The sequence below is a fragment of the Rhinolophus hipposideros genome, assembly GCF_964194185.1.
Source record: "Rhinolophus hipposideros genome assembly, chromosome: 1".
In the NCBI taxonomy this organism is placed as follows: domain Eukaryota; kingdom Metazoa; phylum Chordata; class Mammalia; order Chiroptera; family Rhinolophidae; genus Rhinolophus; species Rhinolophus hipposideros.
This window is the reverse complement of record NC_138047.1, coordinates 30,688,725-30,702,973: the sequence shown is the minus strand read 5'-3', so window position 1 is coordinate 30,702,973 and position 14,249 is coordinate 30,688,725. Positions and strand designations below refer to the sequence as shown.

General features: G+C 42.2%; 1 protein-coding gene across 1 annotated transcript; it reads left to right on the top strand.

Moving 5' to 3' along the window:
• The first annotated feature begins 8,387 nt into the window (after positions 1-8,387).
• On the top strand, positions 8,388-14,042 carry SLC10A4 (solute carrier family 10 member 4). Its single transcript, XM_081045161.1, has 3 exons — positions 8,388-9,238; positions 9,990-10,200; positions 12,990-14,042. The coding sequence occupies exons 1-3, from the start codon at positions 8,640-8,642 to the stop codon at positions 13,500-13,502; spliced, it is 1,323 nt and encodes a 440-aa protein (XP_080901287.1). The 5' UTR covers positions 8,388-8,639; the 3' UTR covers positions 13,503-14,042.
• Positions 14,043-14,249: the final 207 nt, after the last annotated feature.

Here is a 14,249-nt window from a genome sequence, read left to right as displayed (position 1 = left end):
ATATCTGAGTATTTTTTTGTAAAAGAAGGATTTTCAGCCTACCAAAATTACCAGAAAGTGGAGGTGCAACAATGCCCTGAATCTGACAGATAATTTATGTCGATTTCCCGAATTCTCTGCCATAAGCTTCAGGACAAAAGTTCATCTGCATGTTAGACACCAACTGGACATTCCAAACATCCTATACCCAACACATCTAAAACCTGAGTTTTAAACTTGCTCCTTGTCTTAGGTTCTGTATCTCAGTTAATATTGTTCCCATCAAACAGTCTTCCAAATTGGAGCCTAATTTTGCTTTGCATCATCTCCCTCCTTCACCACAAATATATCGTCTCCTCTCCATTTCTGTGCTTATTCTCTAACATGAGCTGCTGTGTTTTCCTTTGGCTTTATTGTAACAGCCTCTTAGCTTGACTCCCATGCTGTTTTTTGTGCCTGTTCGTATCCATTTTCCCAGAGCTTCTGGAATTGTCTTTCTGAGTCTTGAATCTGAATACGTCACTTCCCTGAATAGAAAACTTAGCTAACTTTCTGCTGACAACAGAATAAAGTTCAAACTCTTTACGTGGCAATAAGGACCCTAAATAATTAGCCTCCAAATCTTGTTTCCTGTCCTTGCCACTTTGTGTATACTGTCTGCTCCCCCAGTGGAAGAAACATGCTCGCACGACTTTGTTCAAGCTGTTCCGCTTCCTTGAAACATCCTTTGCCTCCCTTCCCATGTTGAAAATCGAGTATTCATTGGTTAGCGAGGCACAGACTCCACAGCCAGAGTTCATCTCCCCCATCTCTGCTTAAAGCTGAATATATACAGTCCGTGACGGTATGCCTTGCATGTATATACTTAGCTGTACGCTTCGATGGAGCAGCAAAGTCCTTGAGAACATGAAACATTACCTTATATTCACCTCTATCTTTCTACTGTCTAGCAAGATACTGGGAGATTAATACACCATTGTTGAGTCAAGTTGTTATAATACAATATTACTAAAAGAAATCTGAAATTTTAGGAATACATGTCTACTAATTACAGACAACTCTGAAGGTTGTAGTAATAGAAGTATGTATATATACATATGTATATTAAATACATATATATCTAATGTATGTGTGTGTGTCATATATATTCCAAAATATCAGATTTTTGGATAAGTCATTTATATTTGGCTAGTTAAGAGAGAGCCTAAGTATGATAAAAATACTAGTACCAATTTTTAAGCACCCATCTCCAGCTCCAATTAAGTCCTCTCAGTATGATTTTGTAGAAGTGGTGGGGGGAAAGCAGTGACCTTGTCTACTATTCCCCAATCAATATTCTAGACAACGTGGGGCAATGGATAGCAATGACAGCAGCCTGGGAGGTCATAATCGGTCATAATTCTCAGATCTATTGAATGGCAATATTCATTCAATATTGAGAGTAAGAAAAGAATGTATGAAATATAAAATTATTAACAGAACTCAGTCTTTTCTTAGGCTTATATGAAACCAGCATTCATTACTATTCTACCAACACGTGTCATTACTTACCAAGGTTTAATGAGTGAACAAGAGGTTGATTTTATAATTTGCTTTATGTATAATGGGCAAGAAGTTTAAATCATTCCAAGAAAAAATCCAGCTTTAAAGAATGTTTCAAACTAACACTTCCTAAATTGAAAAATATTAATGCCTTTTCTACTCTGTATGGAGTGACGGAACATTTTTTTAAAAGAAACTAAATCCAAACCAATTAGTGGAATCTAATTTTAATAAAACTTTTTTTTTGTCATCTCACTTTGGCTATTTATTGTGTTGTCTAGTTATTTAACAAGAGGTAATTTTTCATGTGGGAGCCTTGGAAAAAATCACTGGAGTTTTTTTCATGTTTAGATCAAATAAATTCTCGGTTTAATATCCTGCTAGAGCTTTGTAGGTATTGTTTTCTTCCTTTTCAGTTTATCAGATGACACATGTCTCCTAGTACAAGCCTTGATGCCATACAAAGATTGCGATGTGAAGATCCTAGCATCTTCCACACATCAAAAACATGTTGAAATGTTAGAACTTCAAGAAAGCTATGGACCCCTCACTTCTCAGGTCAGTTGGCAGTGATTGGAAAGTTACAGAATCGTTGAAAACAAGGATAGGCTTGATTAAAGGACAGAAGATTAGCTGAGCAAAGAGAAAGAGAACAATCTTTTCACGTAAAGCAAACTCTTATTAAATCGTTGAGGGCCGCGTGGAAAGCTATGGGCTCCTCTCGTATAGTTTGAGATACACAAAAGGAAGACTTGGATTAAATAACATTTTGACTGATGCTTTCTGGTAAGGACTAGGAAGTGCACAGGTGAGTCAGTCACGTGATTCGAGAGCAGCTGAGATGTGGTACTTTTACAAAGATGACTGTTATCCGGGAGCAGGATAGGCTGAGGGAAGTCATGCGAGGACACAAGAATCATAGCTTCAAATAATATAGCAAAAGGTTTGGAAGCCGCAGTTGCACAAACTAACTTTGAGATACGAAGATCACTTCAAGAGCTAGGTTAATTATAAGGCACTCTATCTGTATTCAGTAAGATCACGTCCAGGTATGGGAAGCTGTCTGTGCCTTGATGATAGGTTAACCTGTCAACAACTAACTACTTCTTTTGTGTAAAACTTAATGTAGCCCATTCTTCCCATGGCCTCATGAGCTTGGGGCTGCAACCCAGGAATGTGGTTACATTAACACTAACAAAACAATAGACTTTGACTCCCAATCACCATCCGTAAAATTACTGGCTAACTAAGTCTTAATTTTTTCCCACTTAGTGAAAATGGTCTTACTATTTTGGGACTCCTGTAGTGGCAACTTAAACTAGCTTGGCTGAAGGGAAGCTGTATTAGCTCGCATAACCAGGAACGTGAAGGGTGTTTGGGGAAGGTTCGGACCAGGGACTTGGTGCTGCCTTCATTTTCTCTCTTCACCTCTCAGCTGCTTTATTTGGGCTTTTATTTTTGGCTTGATTCTCCCAGGTTGGGTGATTTCATAAAATGGATCCATGGTTAGTGTCAGTTTCTGGGCTCATAACGTGCCAACTTCTTAGCAAGGCAGAAAAGGGCTTTTCCCCATGGCCCTTTTCAGAAGAAGGACCCTAATCAGCCTGGGTTGTGGATGGTTCTTCACCCCTGGATTAGTCGCTGAGCTTAGGATATTGGCTCCTGGTGTCACATCATATGCATAGTTTAACTTTCACAAATTCAGCTGTGAGAGTTAAATGGGGGGAAGCAAGAGAGAGATGATGGATATGCATGGGTGACGCTGCCAGCCTCTGAGGATGGAGAGCACAGTGTGAGCCCAGAGGTGTGACTCTGCTGTTCCGGAGCCCAGGCTCAGCTCCCAGTACTTGTCATGACCTGAGGACCTGGAGCAAAGGCCCAGGGAGTCATTTCATATAACGCAGCCCCTAAATGCAAGCCCACCACTTCATCTGGTACTCAGCTGAAGAAACAGCCATTTGTGTCAATACTGGTGGTTGGGGATGGGGGAGTAAGGGGTGGGGAGAAGGGACGTCATCGTGTTCTTCATGAAAAAAAAAAAAGATAATTATACTGTTATAGTTATTTAAAGGATTTTCCAGGACAGCGTTACCTGTACGTGAATTTCTCCTCACAAACTGACATTAAAACTTACCCCTGCCTAGGATTACTCCCAACTCTATTAAGATGGGTTTGGGGGCCATCCCTTAACCAGTCACTGACAATTCAGAGGTAGGGTCCTTTAGAAAGGACATTTGGATTTCACATTAAGAGCTGTTGAAGGTGCACTTCCCCGCAAAGGAAGGGTCCATCTCCCAGGAGAATAGGGGAGGAGCGCTGGGGAGCAAAACAATCGAGACCCACTACACTGGAGTGTGTGCAGGGACCTGAGCAGTTTCATGTAGCACTGGCGTGTTTGTAAACGTCTTCCTCCACTTGGATGGATACCCTTGGAGTCCTCCCCCCTCCTCGGGTCCTCCCCATGGCTCACTTCTGGCTTCCTAGTCCCCTTTAGAGCCACCACCTTACAACCATTTTATTCCCCAACTACTGCTGCTATAGTGTTTGTGTATATCAGCATCTTCCCTCAACTCACATGAAACTATGACTCAGCTACAAAACATATTGAACTTGGAACCTCAGCTGTCCTTTCCACCTAGCACCTGGCCAAGTTCCTCAGGGGGCGAGGCGGGGCCTCACTGTCTCTTCACCAAACCCCACACTGCATCCCTGGTGCACGCTACTCCCTCTTTCCCCACTGGTCCATTCCCTGCAGTTCAGGCTTTGTCTCCTAACCACGTGGAGCTCTTAGTCCTGGACGCCACCACTCGACTTTAGTTCTCTAATCATCATCTTTCTCCAGGTAAGGTTGCCAGACGAAAAGTCTTATTCGTTGTTGATCTGAAATTCAAATTTCACTGGGCATCCTGTACTTTTGTTTGATACAGGAAGCTCTACCTGTAAGGCTTCCATAAATATGACCTCTACCTGCCTGGTCCCTTTGACCACGCAGACATTCCTGAGCAGGTTTTTTTTTTTTTTTTTAATTAATTTTATTGGGGTGACAATTGTTAGTAAATTTACATAGATTTCAGGTGTACAATTCTGTATTACATCGTCTATAAATCCCATTGTGTGTTCACCACCCAGAGTCAGTTCTCCTTCCATCACCATATATTTGATCCCCTTTACCCTCACCTGAGCAGGTTTTAACGTGCCTTGAATACACTGTGAGTGACTGTCTAGGCCCTGGCTTACTTAAAGTATTCAGACTTTCATGCCAAATATTCCTCTGGATTTCCTACTTTAAAAAATTACATTTATATTTTTCTGAGTATAAAATATATTTATGGCAGAAATTTAGAAAACACAGTAAAATACAAAGAAAAAAATAAAATCATGTTTAATACTACCACTCAGATATAACGTACATTGGGAAAATTCCCTCTAAATATATATAAATTTAATAAATTTACCAGAATTTACTGAATGTGTGTGTTTATAGCTTTTTAATTTGTTTCATCACTTAAGATTTTATCACAGCAATTTCCACCTTACCATTAAATACTCCTCTAAATAGACCTTAGACCCTCTGAGGAACCTGAGAAAAGCCGTGGGCTCACTTTTCAGGGGAAAACAAAGGCACATGTACAGAAAAGTTGATGCATCATTGCAGGCCTCATCCTTGGACTCGAGGTTAAGAACTCTGGTTGTAAGCACGACAGTGTCTGCACAGCCGTCTCCCGTGTTAGTGCACTCTAATGTATTGAACCACTTCAAATCTCATTGAGTATATAGGATTTGGATACAAAAAGTTTGGGTTTGAATGCTGACTCTACCCTACTAGGGGGTGACTGGGCAAATTTCTAACCTCGTTAAGCCGACTGTAAGGATTAAATGAGATGATCCATGATTATAACCTTAGAAGATGGTAGCAAGCATTCAGTGTAGCGCTCTCTCTCTCTCTCTCTCTCTCTCTCTCTCTCTCTCTCTCTCTCGCTCTCTCTCTCGCTAATTCCCTGATTGTTTCCTTAGGAGAAACATTCAGAAATAGAAATACTGGGTCAAAGGAGATGCACATTCTTAGGAATACTGTCATCTCCTACCAAGTTATCTTCTAGAAAGGATATACCACTAGCAGGAAGAGAGAGTATCCAGTTGATGGTATCCTTGCCACCACAATATAGTATCATTTATTTCAATTTCTAAAATACTGAAAAAAAATGGCATCTAATTATTTCAAGTTAATTTCTTTGGTTATTAGTGAGTGTAAATATATATTTTTTAAGTATACTGCATTCCTTCTTATGATCTTCAATGTTTATTCATATCATTTACCTTTTTTCCAATAGTGTTGTTTGTTCTTATTAACTTATAAAATTGTTTTATAACTCAATGATCTTAGTTCTTGGTTTTACATATGATGCAAATATTTTTTCTCTTTTTGTAATATTCTTTGATTTTTTCAATGCTGTTTTTACCACAGCAAAGTTTAAATTTTTATGTAGCCATATGTACTGAGCTTCCCATTATGATCTCTTCTGTTACTTTTTTGCTTAGGAAGTATTTCCCTATCCAAAGATGAGACAAATACTAGCCAATATTTTTTTTTCTGTTATCTTGTTGTATTCTTCTTATTCTTATAATTAACTCTTTAACCTATCTGGAATTAGATTTTGTATGTGATGCCCAACCAGCCTCTGACTTCATTTTCCTCCAAAGCAGATTTTCTGGATGCTATGCTGTCGTCTCTCCAGTGCAGTCTCTCCCCTCTGCTTGGGCCAGACCTCTTGGTGGCAGCAAGAGTAAAGGGAAGCTAAGTGAACCAAGCGGTTTCTCAACCTCACCACGCCTAGAGAATGAGCTCTTTCCTGATCCTGGGGTTTTCTCCTAAATAGTGAAGGAGATCAGAAAGAAGAGGGGAGGCAAGGACGTCTGCTTTCTTCACATTGGCAGTAACCACATCAGCAGGTGAAACAACAGGTCTGCCGGCCCCAAGAAGCCCGCATGCCTGCAGGTTTGGTGGCCCTGCCGATTTACAGTCCAAGTGCATCCCTTTCTGCTTTTAACTCTTCACCCATTGCACAAAACACCTCCCAAATCCCTCCCCAAACCCCGAGAGAAGCCAGTTGGATGAGTTGGTCTGCCTCTAATTACTGCTTATTTAATTTCATTGTGGATTTAATATCATTAACGTGAGGGAAGGACAAATAGGAGTGGTGCCTGCAGACCTGGGCTTCTGCTCGTCCTCTGCCATTCATGTTCTTAGCTTATCTCATCCTGCGGCTCAGCAGAGCCTCCTCCTTATCTCCTCTGTTTCTTGACGTGTCTCCCTTAGATATACTCAGTTAATGAAGGTATTTGAGCAGCATGTTTCCCTGTATATCTGAAGATGTTTCTTTTGCTCACATAAGCCTAAATGAAAACTTAAGACTATTTTTGGTCACACCCACTTCCTTCAAAGCTCTATAGATGTTACTGCATTGTTGCCTTAGGCTTAGTGTTTTGGGAAAGTGTGAGGGTAGTACGTTGTTCTCCTAAATGCTTGTAGAAGCACTGCCCCTGTGGAAATTATGGTTTCATGAAGCAGAAATAAATAATTTATTTGTGATTAAGAATGCAATATGCTCTGAACTTAGTCTTTTTTGTATTCTCTGTCATTGTCATGAAATTGGGGAAAGAGAAAATATACACACGCATGGGCTCAGTCCACCATTGAAAAATGGAAGTCACCCAGTCTCCTCTGGTGTCTGAAAAGGAAGAAGGGACAAGTCCTCAGGAGGAAGAATTCACTCTAGGATCTCAGCTCCACGCAGGGTGACCCTGAGCTAAGACTGACCCTTGACTTCAGCCTGGAAATTCCCACGTTGGTTTTCACAACTCAACTGGCTATCACTTTATGGTCATTCCGGACAGCCAGATGCTTCTTGAATGGCTCTGCCTTGTCCGTATGCACAGAGGCCCCTTTCCATTGTTGATGGATGATGCATTTAGTGACTGACTTAAAGTCGTTGAGTCTCCATTCCCAAGAACTCTGCATTTGATTTATTTGGGGATTACACCTGTCTGACACAGGGAATCTCGCCACTTTATTTCTTTTCAGTCCTTTAATCCTCATACCAGGGCAATCCTCACAACACTTCATAAATCTATGATCCCTGAAATAGCCTCTCCCCATCTGCCAATAACTTCCAAAACACACATTTTTCACAGAGCTGTTCCTTAGCCGAGCTCTTCCTTGTATACTGAACGATATATAGTGGTTCACATTCAGCCAGGTAGTTGTGGGTTTGGTTGATGAGACAAAGACTTCCCTGTTCCTCAGATTCCTTGTATGTAAAAATCGACCTAATAGTCTCTCTCCCTGGGCTCTGCTGTGAGAACCAGATGAAATAATGCACGCGCACTTGCCTAAGACCTGGCTCAAAAACCGCCAATGTGATTACTTTAAGTCTAAACATAAAAATCTTCCTTAAAAATTGTCTGCAAATTACAGGCAGGCAGTGAGTGTGTCTTCCTACCAGAGAACCGCTCGTACTAAGTCAGGCCCCCGTCTTGATGCTCAGGGTTGCAGGCTATTTGTGCAGCGTACATGGTTTATGTGCGTGCGTGCATAGATAAGCGGAGTTTTTCCCCTCCTCTCTCTCCCTGTGTGCCTGGGCCTCCAGATTTCATTATCAAAGAGGCAGAGCCCATCAGAGAACTTGATCGGCAGCCAGGCACGGTTTTTTCTTCTTGTCCTTTGTCAGGTCTTTGTTCTGCCCCTGGCTGCACTGGAACAGAACCACTTACTGGTGATTAAAAGGAGGGGGCTTGGCGGTGGGGCGGGGCTTGGCGGTGGGGCGGGGCCTGGCGGCGGGGCGGGGCCTGGCGGCGGGGCGGGGCCTGCCGGCGCGGGGACGCCACGATTGGGTTCACCCCGGGGGGCTGCGCCGTCTTAAGTGGCAGACAGGGACCCACCCGCCGTGCCCGACGCCGCGGAGACGTCAGCGGCGCTCAGCCGAGACTGGGAACCGGACCGAGGGACGCACAGACGGACAGCGGCCACTGACGGGAGGGAGGCGCGCACGGGGGGCGAGCAGCAATCCAGTCCGCAGCGCGGGCAGGAGCCTGACCTGAAGCCTCCTGCAGCCCGCGCCATGCTCGGCATGGACAATGTCACCCTGCCTTTCGCCACGTCCTCTCTGCAGACGGACAACTACACCCTGCTGCCCAACGCTAGCAGCCTGAGCCCCAGCCCGGACTTACCTGTCACTCCTGCCTCCCGCGCGGGCCCCAGTCCCGGGCTCAGGCTCGCGCCGGGTCCCAGCGTCGGTGGCAGCCCAGGCCCCTCTCCGACCCCGGAGCCGACGACCAGCAGCTTCGCAGACGGCGACTGGGTTCACCTGGGCGCTTCCCCGTTCCCTCGGCCCTGGGAGCCCTATGAGCACCCGTTTTGGGACACGCCGCTCAGCCACGGGCTGAACGTGTTCGTGGGCGCCGCCCTGTGCATCACCATGCTGGGCCTGGGCTGCACCGTGGACGTGAACCACTTCGGGGCGCACGTGCGGCGGCCCGTGGGCGCGCTGCTGGCCGCGCTCTGCCAGTTCGGCCTCCTGCCGCTGCTCGCCTTCCTGCTGGCGCTCATCTTCTCGCTGGACGAGGTGGCCGCCGTGGCGGTGCTCCTGTGTGGCTGCTGTCCCGGGGGGAATCTCTCCAACCTTATGTCCCTGCTGGTGGACGGCGACATGAACCTCAGGTACAGAACCGTCTCTTATCTCTCTCATCCCCACCAACCGCGTTTGCAGCCGTGGGTTCACGCCTGAGGAGAGAGGAAGGAGAGGTGGTGGGAATGAGGCGCACGGAGGAGGGAAGAAGCAAGTGGAGGAAGATGTTGACGCCGGGCTTTAGAAGTCAAGGCAGACGTGACGAGGTCGTGTCGTGGGCGAATATCTAGCCGGGCACAGAGCTGCTCTCAGGGCCTTGGGGTGTCATCCACAGCTCGCTCATCATCCTCCCTGAAGGCTGGGCTGCCAGGGTAGGGCTTCAGCCACTGGAAGACAGAGGCAACTGGCAAACCAAGCTGAAAATGCAAAAGCAAAATAGGGCCATTGGTCTCAATAAGGAGTAATTAATCGCATACAGAGAGCAATGTAATTGAGTTCAATCCAACAAGTAGTATTTAGCATGTCTAACAGGGTGCTTTGGAGGCTTGAAAAAGCAAACAGAAATGTTCCTTGCCTTCAAGATCATCCAGACTGTAGCCAGTTCATAGGATTTATAAAGCCAGGGGCAGCAGTTCTGAGTTTTTTTTTCCCCCTGCCTGGGGTTCGTGTTTCAGTTGGGCTTAGACGCTCTGCTCTCTTGGCACACCCCTCAGATGCAGTAGGTTTTCCCCAGACTTCAAGGGAGGGACACTTGCAACCTTCCCTCTTCCCCCTGTACCCAGGTGCGAGACAGGCTCTTTGGCGCACAGCCCCTTCTGACCTCTGTTCCTTCCCTTTCTGCAGCATCATCATGACCATCTCCTCCACGCTCCTGGCCCTGGTCTTGATGCCCCTGTGTCTGTGGATCTACAGCCGGGCTTGGATCAACACCCCTCTGGTGCAATTGCTACCCCTAGGGGCCGTCACCCTGACTCTCTGCAGTACTCTCATCCCAATCGGGTTGGGCGTCTTCATTCGCTATAAATACAACCGGGTGGCTGACTACATCGTGAAGGTAAGGTCACCTTTCTCTTTATATAGTGGGCAGACTGGGAGTCCTTGGCCTCTGACCCATGGCTGAAACGCTAAGAAGTTTGGGAAAGTGGGGTGAGGAAGAAAAGGACGTGGCAGCCTTTGCATAGATAAACTTTTAAAAAAAGTTTATGCTGCAAATTATAGCTTTAATCAAGACACAGATTAATTAAAAGCAGCACAAGAGAACTATCAGTACTCATAGAAGGAGAGAGATCATGTGGGGAAAAGATGGCAGTGCAATAAAATGGAAACATTTTCCACTAACAACTCATGTATTACAAAAACGCAGGTGAAATAAAATTATTTTCATAGAATTTGTACAGTATTTCAGAAATGCATTAGTTTTTTAAAAGTGGAACTCTAATTCTGAGAAACTCTGCAGACGGTTCCTTTAGAATGTTTTATTAATTTTCTAAAAATAAGTTGACACTAATAAGACCAAAAGTAATTTAAAAGCTACATCATGACAACGTAATAGAATGCACAAAATATGGGCTTTAAAGCATAAAATAAAATTAGGTCCTAGATAAATAATGCAATATATTGCCATTTCTAAATTTGTGCATGTTCTTTTACCTTCCCCACTGCAATATTTCATATGGTTTCCAAAGGTAGTGAAAGAATGAAGATTTCTGTTATTTTTGCAATATTTCCAATATTGCTTTATTTTTAAAAATGGATGCTTTTTGTATTAGGAGAGATTTTGCAGTGGGTGACTGGAGAAAATAATTAAATATTTGTAAATTAAGCTTTCTTTGAAAACTCAAAAAGAGTAGTAAATAAGAGTAAACCATGAACAGGATTCTCAGTTTAGGAAGTTGGTCAAATAAAATAAAGAACTAATTATTGTAAAATGTACATACACATTCCTTAGACAAATGATGAGAAAAAGAGTCACTCCACTTTTTCAATTATGTAGATTTAATAAGACAGTCTTTTGTGTTTCACTTATATTAATTTATTTTCTAAAGTAATCTGATTATACAGAAGGGCTAACTTTATTAATATGAAACATAGAGGATTCTTTTCTGTATGTATATCCAGCCTTGAGTAAAAGAAATTGTGCTCTATAATAAACACATATTCTGAATGTAATAAATATACATGTACATGTAAATACACATGTTTTATATATTATATATATAGCATATCCATAGATAATCTTGAGATCATTAAGAACATTTATGCTTAATCATTAAGCTACTACAATTAATGGGATGGTAGTTACTATAAAACCTTAGGATTCTAAGAGAAAGCCATTCAAATAAGCTAAAAACAGATAGATATATTTGAATTATAGGCAATTCGATAAGATTAACTTTGAGTTTAAGCTGAACTTCCCCCATTCCTTAACCAGCGCAGTCATAAGATATGCTTTATAACTGTTTTACACTTTTGCGAAAACTTTAAAATGAGCATTCAATATCAGTGCTCACCCAAATGATTTAAAATAGTGCAAAGAATAATTTGGAGCCAATATTTTCACAGTGAAAAATCAGGTTTCCTGTCAAAGCTTTTGATGTGGGCACACTTTGAAATTTCATATAAGTTTTTATTTATAATGGTTTGGTTTCTGCCAATTGTACATTGGTAGCATGAGTATCTTATATAATAATTATTTCAGCATCCTCTAGGGTGACCTTTTTCACAATCCAGATAAATTTTAAATAATTTTTAAAAAGTATAAAGTATTGTATATGCCAATCCCTCAGACTCCAAAGGGGTTTGCTCCCAGATACCCTGGGAACCAGAAGCAACATTTAAACTATTATTCTGGAGCTGTAGTCTCCCTCACAAATACCCCTCACCTCCCATTTAGAAAAAACAAGCTAACTACCAAACTGAAGGAGAACTAGAAGAGGAATTTTTAGGTTTCTACTTTGCTATTTACACAGCCTGTCTTACTTGAATGAGTGAAATGTACCAATCAGATATCATGATGACACAATATTTTATAGTCAGTTATTTTATATCGAAAACCCATCTATTATATATAATAATTCCTAAACATCACTAGAGATTTACAGGTTTCTCACGGACAGATGAAAAATGGGGGAGTGGCAAAATTGCAACGAATAGCTCACATCTGACATTTACATTTTTTCTCTTACATAATCTAAGAGTTAGCAATTATTTTGATAGGGCTAACAATTCTGAGACATAAAGTATTGTGAAGGTTAAAAATATCACACACTTGGCTTCATAAATTTTAATAGCCTGTTATCTCAGGTGTAAAACCAGAACTAATTTCTTATGGAAAACATGGGGTCCTGTTCAGGAAAAGGAATGTCCTTTTGTTCACTCCATTCATCAGACAATACCTGGTGTATTGGGCTCAATTCTAACTGCTCTGTTATATGATGGAGGCTGAAAGCCTGGGGACAGTCTGCCTGGAGAAGAGTAGCCTTCCCTACGTACCTGTTTTGTAAACTTTTGAAGGCTGTTTTGCAGGAGTAGCTGGTCTACTATGTTGCTTCTGAGGGCCTATCCAAGACAATGACTCATGGTTATAGAAGGCAAATTGTCACTAGACATAAGAACAGGCTTCCAAAAGGCTAACCCTGGGCGACATGGGTCTCTGTGTCTCCTGAAGAGGTGATCTACCCACCTTTAGAAATACTGTCAAAGACTTGAGGGCAAAGATCTCTGTTTTGTGTGGGAGTTCAAACTAGATATGTCTCTGCTTCCAAGGGCCTAAGATTCTCTTGCCTGATATCCCCTTCAACTATCTTATTTTTGATGGCTTGTTTATCCATTTTCTGTTACTAGGTTTCCCTGTGGTCTCTGCTAGTGACGCTGGTGGTCCTATTCATAATGACCGGCACTATGTTAGGACCTGAACTGCTGGCAACAATTCCTGCAGCTGTTTACGTGGTAGCAATTTTTATGCCTTTGGCAGGCTATGCCTCAGGCTACGGCTTAGCTACTGTTTTCCATCTTCCACCCAATTGCAGGAGGACTGTGTGCCTGGAAACAGGTAGCCAAAATGTGCAGCTCTGTACTGCCATTCTCAAGTTGGCCTTTCCACCACGATTCATCGGAAGTATGTACATGTTTCCCTTGCTTTATGCCCTTTTCCAGTCTGCGGAAGCAGGGATTTTTGTTTTAATATATAAAATGTATGGAAGTGAAATATTGCACAAGCGGGAGCCTCTAGATGAAGATGAAGATACAGATATTTCTTATAAGAAACTGAAAGAAGAGGAAATGGCAGACACATCCTATGGCACAGTGAAAGCAGATAATTTAATTATGATGGAAACTACTCAGACTTCTGTCTAAACATGGAGACACACAGGAGCTTCTGTCTTGCTGAAATAGTACTTCATATTTATGGTCTGTGGTAGTATATATGGTTTACATAAAGGATAACAATTGGCTCACATTATCATACTTATAACAGTTTTGATCTTCCCATTATAAGGTTGCCTTGGTATAGTAACCAAGTGTTTTTACAAATTACAAATCAATTTCATAATACAACTCGCACTTGGACTGCTGCTAAAGGGAAGCCTGATGTGCTATTTGGTTTTCACCATCACCAATTTCTATGACTGTTTCAAATATGTAAACTCTTAGAAAGCAGGGTCTTGGAAATGTAGAATTTTGGTGCACTATCTTATATGAGTAAAAGCAAGCTATATTTGTAAAGTATAATTGATTTAATGTAATTGTGAAAAAAAAGTGTGCTCACTCAACTTATGAATATCTGACAGTGTTGAATTTTGACCTGTATTTAGAAAAATTCCAAAGCAGGTCAATTAAACAATGAAACATAGAAATTTATTGTCAAATTTTATCAAATCAGAGACAAATTACATTAACGACTTTGATTACTTCATCTGGTATCTATTGATAAAGAACAGCCCCCATATTTCCGGTGGACAAGGCCTTTTCAATTGGGACCTGAGTTGGTCTTCTGCATTTACGTTAGCACACCCCAAATCAATTTATCTTTTGGAGGGATGATTTGATTACGAAAATTCGTAGAACTACTCTCCGCCCCAGAGGAGAGCAATAGTCATCAGT

Bases quoted from the DNA above. Each gene is read 5' to 3' on its own strand.
- SLC10A4 (XM_081045161.1), top strand. From the start codon at position 8,640: ATGCTCGGCATGGACAATGTCACCCTGCCTTTCGCCACGTCCTCTCTG. The intron at 9,239-9,989 runs GTACAGAACCGT...CCCTTTCTGCAG, and splicing joins GACGGCGACATGAACCTCAG to CATCATCATGACCATCTCCT. The intron at 10,201-12,989 runs GTAAGGTCACCT...TTCTGTTACTAG, and splicing joins TGGCTGACTACATCGTGAAG to GTTTCCCTGTGGTCTCTGCT.